This window comes from Tubulanus polymorphus, chromosome 3, assembly GCF_964204645.1.
Source record: "Tubulanus polymorphus chromosome 3, tnTubPoly1.2, whole genome shotgun sequence".
NCBI lineage: Eukaryota > Metazoa > Nemertea > Palaeonemertea > Tubulaniformes > Tubulanidae > Tubulanus > Tubulanus polymorphus.
Window position 1 is genome coordinate 9,914,398 of NC_134027.1, and position 6,000 is coordinate 9,920,397.

Below are 6,000 nucleotides of genomic sequence, written 5' to 3' on the forward strand. Positions count from 1 at the left end.
TAATCCATGTAACACAATCACATGTGATGAAAATGAACTCGAAGTTGAATCGGATTCAAATGAGTTGTCAAAATTTCTACTTAAAAGTAGAAACAAATATTTGACCACACCCTAGTGGTCATTATCAGGTATAGATCATTGACCCTTAATCAAAATGTGCCAATGACCATCCAACCACCAGCTCATTACCTCCCCTCAGTACAGCTATCAATGCATATTATACCTAGACCCCCCTTTAACTGAGTGATCAAAGTTTTTAAACACCGAAATAATGTCAGGATGATTGGACGAATGGTTAAAAAAAGCAAGACTACAGACGAATATGATAAAATTTGCTGCCATTAAAGGTGTCTCTGTGTCAAAGCTCAAAATCGTTAGTTCTACAGAAGTCAATTACAGACATTTTCAGTTCAATTCCATTCAAATCACCAAATAATCAGAATGTCACCCACGGGCTGCCATACTGTTTCAGTAAAATATGTAAGAGGGGATTCTGTACATCGAACAGGATAAAACACATGGCCGAATTCATAAAGAGGTGATCCACGTACAAATGAGCTACCCATAGGTGTATGTTTTCAAGATTCTAACTTTGACAGGGCAAAATTAAGCCTATTTGACTGTTGTCAATTTTCTTAGATTTTTAGTACGTGGTAAGTTTAGATAAACAATTGTTCCACATTCAAATTTTGCAACTTCCGGTCGAGGATCTGATGTGATAGCTTCGCCTAATAATCGTTTTAATTTTTGGGCTAGGCGATTATTGTTTATTGAATCCTGTGCTGAGCAGAAATATATATCGACAGTGTCAAATAGGCCTTAATGTCGGAGATAGGGGGATCAGGGTATATACATCGCTAGCTGTATAACCATTAACTTATTCCCAAATTGTACAAACTCGTTTTTGTGTAAACTCTATTTTGACAGAGCTATTGCACCACTCTGATTCTGTCTGAGTCAAGACTTGGTGCATTTGGAATATACTCTCATTCAAAGACTTAGAGGAGTCCTAGGTAGAGACAAGACATTCCACACATTGGGATGAAGAATGGAAGCAAGAATCTGTATTCGTGTGACGTGTATCAATAAGCTGCTACTTTCAAAATTGATATCAAACGGCAATTTTGGGAATCATTCCATTGATGATCATTTACTTAAATCGATTATCACTTTATATTTCTGCGTGTTAAAATGATACCGTTCCGCGTTGCACATCGTTGAAACGATAACAGTAGTACGGTAGTGCTGCTCCAGAGCGGAATACACACAGACTACTCGTCTACTCAACTAAAATGTAAAATACGGCTTACCCATTCGCTCTGTTTTGGATTGAACAAATACAGCGCTACTTGACTAGCCGTGTCGACTATATCTGTTATGTATGGGTCTCTCTGTTGCAGTGCGCCGAGGTTTATGCGACCCTCAGCCGCGGGTTCGGGATTCAGCAGTTCCTCAGGAAGCATCGCCGCCATTTTTATTTGTTTATCATACTTCTCAATGCAATTCAATGAAGATTTATTCGACAAAATATTCGTGCAAGTCAATTCAAACGGAATTTATTCTTATCGTAAATGAAAGAATTTCGCCGGAATGGTTCTCGGCTGTACGGGCATGAAGAAATGCTGGAAATACATTCAACCGTCATGAAAGGAAAAAGATACTGATATGTTTACAGCGAAGATAGTTCCCTGCATTGAGCCAAAAGGCCCGTCCGAAAACGTGCCTTGGCCGGGGACCGACTGCGCGTGCGGCGGGCACAATACGACCCCCAAGGCATTTTTAGGCCTATGGTGTATCTAAATTGAATTATTGATCTACACCGACAGTTCTATTTATCCTCTCGTTTCGTTGGGGTTTGAGTTGCCCCTAAATGACAAGCTTATTTTAACTATGGAACCGGCGGTGAAACGACTGTGGGAAGCCTGCCCGGGTGCCATTGCCAGTTTTTGAGCGGGTATCGGTATAGATGCTGGTCGCCGATTCTGAATGATCGATCTCAAAAAAAATAATAATTTATCATCAATCCATACTGAGCAAAGACGGCCTTCATTGCTTTGAATAAAAAGCCCGTGTTTTTCGTTTGTACAGAAGAGTACTACACCGGCATCTGAAAGTTCTCCCCAGCATTATTTCATCTTCCGTCGGTTGAGGTCATTTATCACTATACTAAAAAGTTTTCAAACCTCATTTTCATTAATAGATTTAGTAAGCCTATGATTCAGTTTTTCAAAACAGATAATTAGTTATTCATTGATTCGGAACATTTTGTACTCAATTAGGTCTTGGTGCAAATTTCGGTGGTTCGACGAGGCCACCTACGTAACCCACTGCACAGAGAGCTATCCGAATACGTAGATCACGTACTCAGCCATTTCGGTTTTCTTGAATTGTTCTAGACTCTAGATAACATCGATGGGGCAATAAAGTCCAGCCATTTCCACTGCAAATAAATATTGTCGATTTATTAGCGTGTTCTAGTTGTTTCTGTTCGGTGCGCTGGATGGAAGCGACAATTTATTGCAATAGTCTAAAGAAGATCGGATAGGGGAGTTTTGTTTGCTGCTTCCACCACCAAGTTGCACCTTTTGGAATGAAAATGGGGTTGGATGATTGGTTAGCTCAGCATGAAGTTTAAGTTCTTCAAATGCATTCCATGCGACGGGATAGAGCTTAAAGCAGAGAAAAAACAAACAAACAATAAATTCAAAATTTTTTCATCCAAATGAAAAGAGAGTAGCTGTAGAAAAGTAGCCTTCTGTGTGGGCCGAGCAAAGCCTTAGGCTGCTGTTGCGAGCACCCAGTAAGGGAAAAAAGGAAAAAGGAATGAACAAAGGGAAAGGAATCGGCGATTGATAAATTTCGTAAATTTGATAGTTCAGAAGAAGGGGCAATCTTTAACAATTAGGGTTACGGTATTACATAGATGATGCGAAGGATCTACACGCTTTAAATTTCGTTTGCTTGTCATGCCGCGGTCCGCGTTTTTCATTATGGCTTGACTCGATCTAGCACCGACTATCTTTAAATGCCATCATAAAACTATCATGTCATTAAGCAGTTATAAAAAGTGATGAATCTTAGTAGACCGATAATACGCGGAGTTTAGATTCCCAGGCCCGTAACCAGGGTTTTTCAAAAGCGGATCAAAACACGGCAATTTCGTCCGCAATAATGTTTCAACTGCCAGAGTTAGAAATGTTGGTCCACCCAGATCTGTTCTCGTACAGTGCAGCAAATTCACAATCGATTCATGAATGAATAAATCACAGGGGCTGGATTTATTCCACGGCTCGTATCAGAGTTGTAGATTAATGTAAAAACGATAATCCGTTAATCCAATATCCATAGTTTATATAAGATAACTAATAATATAATAATAAAAGTTATTTTATATATACTATAGACGTTGGATTAACAGATTATCGTTTTTATATTAATCTACAACTCTGATACGAGCCCTGTGGAATAAATCCAGTGTCAATTGCAAACCCCAGTATCCTTGTAAAATACATTTGTTTATGATACAGGGATACTAGGGTCGGTCGATACCAGTTTTATTCATTCACGTGATAAGCCCGTGTCTCTCGTGATTACATCAACCGCGAATTGGGCGTGACAGTGCACTAGACCGCCATCTATCGTAAAAATACAACGCCAATGATTTGAAAATTTACCAACATTGCCGTGTGGCGGCGGCGTTAAATGATTCAAGTCATCCGAAATAACTTCCAGTGAGGTCGAATAACGATTATTTTTTTTACTCCTAAATGAATGTACATCACTAGACCAAATTTCCCTCGCAAGATGACCAACATGAGTGCCTACGAATGCCCCGGCCTGTGACTTGTAGTAACTTGTACAAATCCAATCTATCATGATGTGATGATCATCATCGAGGGCCTGATGAAATATGTACTTTTTGGTTTGATGGCCAATTAATAGCCAACACGGGGCGCGTGGGCTTTGTTGGGCCTTTCATGGCGTACGTCTCGCTAAGTCTCACTGAGATGAGAATAAAGACATTGTATTGTATTGTACTGAAGCAGTAGGTGTAGGAGAGCAGCACTGTCTACAACACTTTACACTGCAAGTAGCTCCCAACAACAGAACCAGGCAGCTGCTGCACGCTCACATCACCACAGCACTGCTCTAAACTAGACGCTGGGGAATTTTGTACGCCGCTTCTATGTGAATCTCCGTATATAACTCAACTCTCTTGGATTTAATCAAATCTGGATTTAATAACCTTTATTATCGTGTTTGTAAATAATAGCGTGGAATCTGTATGTATATTGTGTTTTTATTAGACAATGTCTATTCGTACGTTTAATAGAACTACTAGGGATTTTAATGTAGAAGACAGAGCTAGACAAGTCTTGTTGGTAGTTGATTTTATTTGCCTCGCGTAGCTTCTCTAGTGTCTGTAGTACTGAGAATTCAGCCTGTCTATTCTTGCGGATCAGCTGGTCGGAGTTCGTATCCTGTTCAATCATGGATGTTGTTATAAGATACTGTCCGAAATCATTGATATAGCCGTGCGGTTTTTATATTGTCTTATGAGAGAAATCATTATTTCGATATAATTGACCCGCTTTCATTATCCACCATGTCTTCATACAGGCCAGGTATGTATCAAATTATCGAATAAAAAATCTCCATTTTAATTCCATTTGATTAGATACGTCGACCAAATTTTTTTCTATGTGTTTAGGCTAATTAACGCAGTTAAGGTCAATTAATGTTTAAAGCAATCTATTATTGATAAGGTGACTAATGATTTTTGAATAGGCCTATCTTTGTCAGGTTAGGAATTGATTAATCAAAATAAGTGGTCATTTCGTATCGTATTAACAAAGTATCTTGCTACAGCAATAAATTTCAAAGAAACTTATGGAGAATCGATATGAATCCATCATGATCATTAATAAAGTCCCATGGATTGAAAATACATACTTTCTTTGATTATTCTGTACCAGGCCCTTAAATTGGCGCCTATTTCAATTGTTAATGGAACAAGAAAAATGGCCTTGTACATAGCCTATGCATTTTTGCATATATACATATATGAAAGGTTGCAACATCTGTATTTTTAGAAAAGCGAATTATTGATGCCGAAAACACCCTATCGATTCATATTTTCAATGATTATTATGCATATAATAAGTACATTGTTGAAGAGCGTTGTAGGATGTTAACATATAAATTTGTATGTAAAACTAAAAACGAATCTATTGAATCAATGCTTCTCGTTTGTATATTCATTAAACGGAAACTAGAAACGACGATATATTCCCTTGTGTAATTTCTGGGCGTAATACTTTGCTGATTTTCTATTCAGGTTGTTCTGCATGGTAAATGTATTTTGAATTTGACTTTTTCACACGACCATGATTATTTTACACCGCGGTTTGCTTGACTTAATTTTTTTCTAAACTAAATGCCACGGTGATCGGTTTTTGATCTGTTGTACCAGGTAGGCTTATGGTTCCTGGTGGTTCCTCTTTTTTTGGTTTGTCTTATTGATTGTGGTGTATATTACAAATCTTTACTTGCTTAAATGGTTTGCTGCGTCTTTGCTGTCTTATTGATTTGAATTCCTTCTGGAATGACCCTTTTTTGCAGCATTTCAAAAGATTTAGTTATTCTTACCTGTGAGATACATATGATAGATCTATATATGATGTTGAAACTTAGTTTTTGCTCTGGCTAGAAATCTTCCTGAATTTCAAGTAGCCGTTTAAAGTAGGGGTTTAAAGTAAGTAAAACCTCTCCCGATAGTTGTGGTAAAATTTTTATATCGTTTCTATTCCTTTGCAGGGTCAAATTATGACCAGGAGGATAATACCTATTCACCGAGACACGCTAACAATCGAGAAAGCAATCCTGCGTCGCCGCAGCCTACTCCTAATCGCAGTCCACAGCGGAATAGCACATCGGTTAATAACAGCCCGGCAAAAGCTGCCGATGGTAGTGGGCCGAAAGGTGGGGCGTCACAGCAGA

The 6,000-nt window shown here is 38.5% G+C and overlaps 1 protein-coding gene across 1 annotated transcript in view; it reads right to left on the bottom strand.

Moving 5' to 3' along the window:
- Window positions 1-1,472, bottom strand: part of LOC141902060 (uncharacterized) — a 30,445-nt gene extending 28,973 nt beyond the window's left edge. The window contains exon 1 of the mRNA XM_074789700.1: window positions 1,311-1,472. Coding sequence (XP_074645801.1) covers window positions 1,311-1,472 — 162 coding nt within the window. The remainder of the gene's footprint in view (window positions 1-1,310) is intronic.
- Window positions 1,473-6,000: the final 4,528 nt, after the last annotated feature.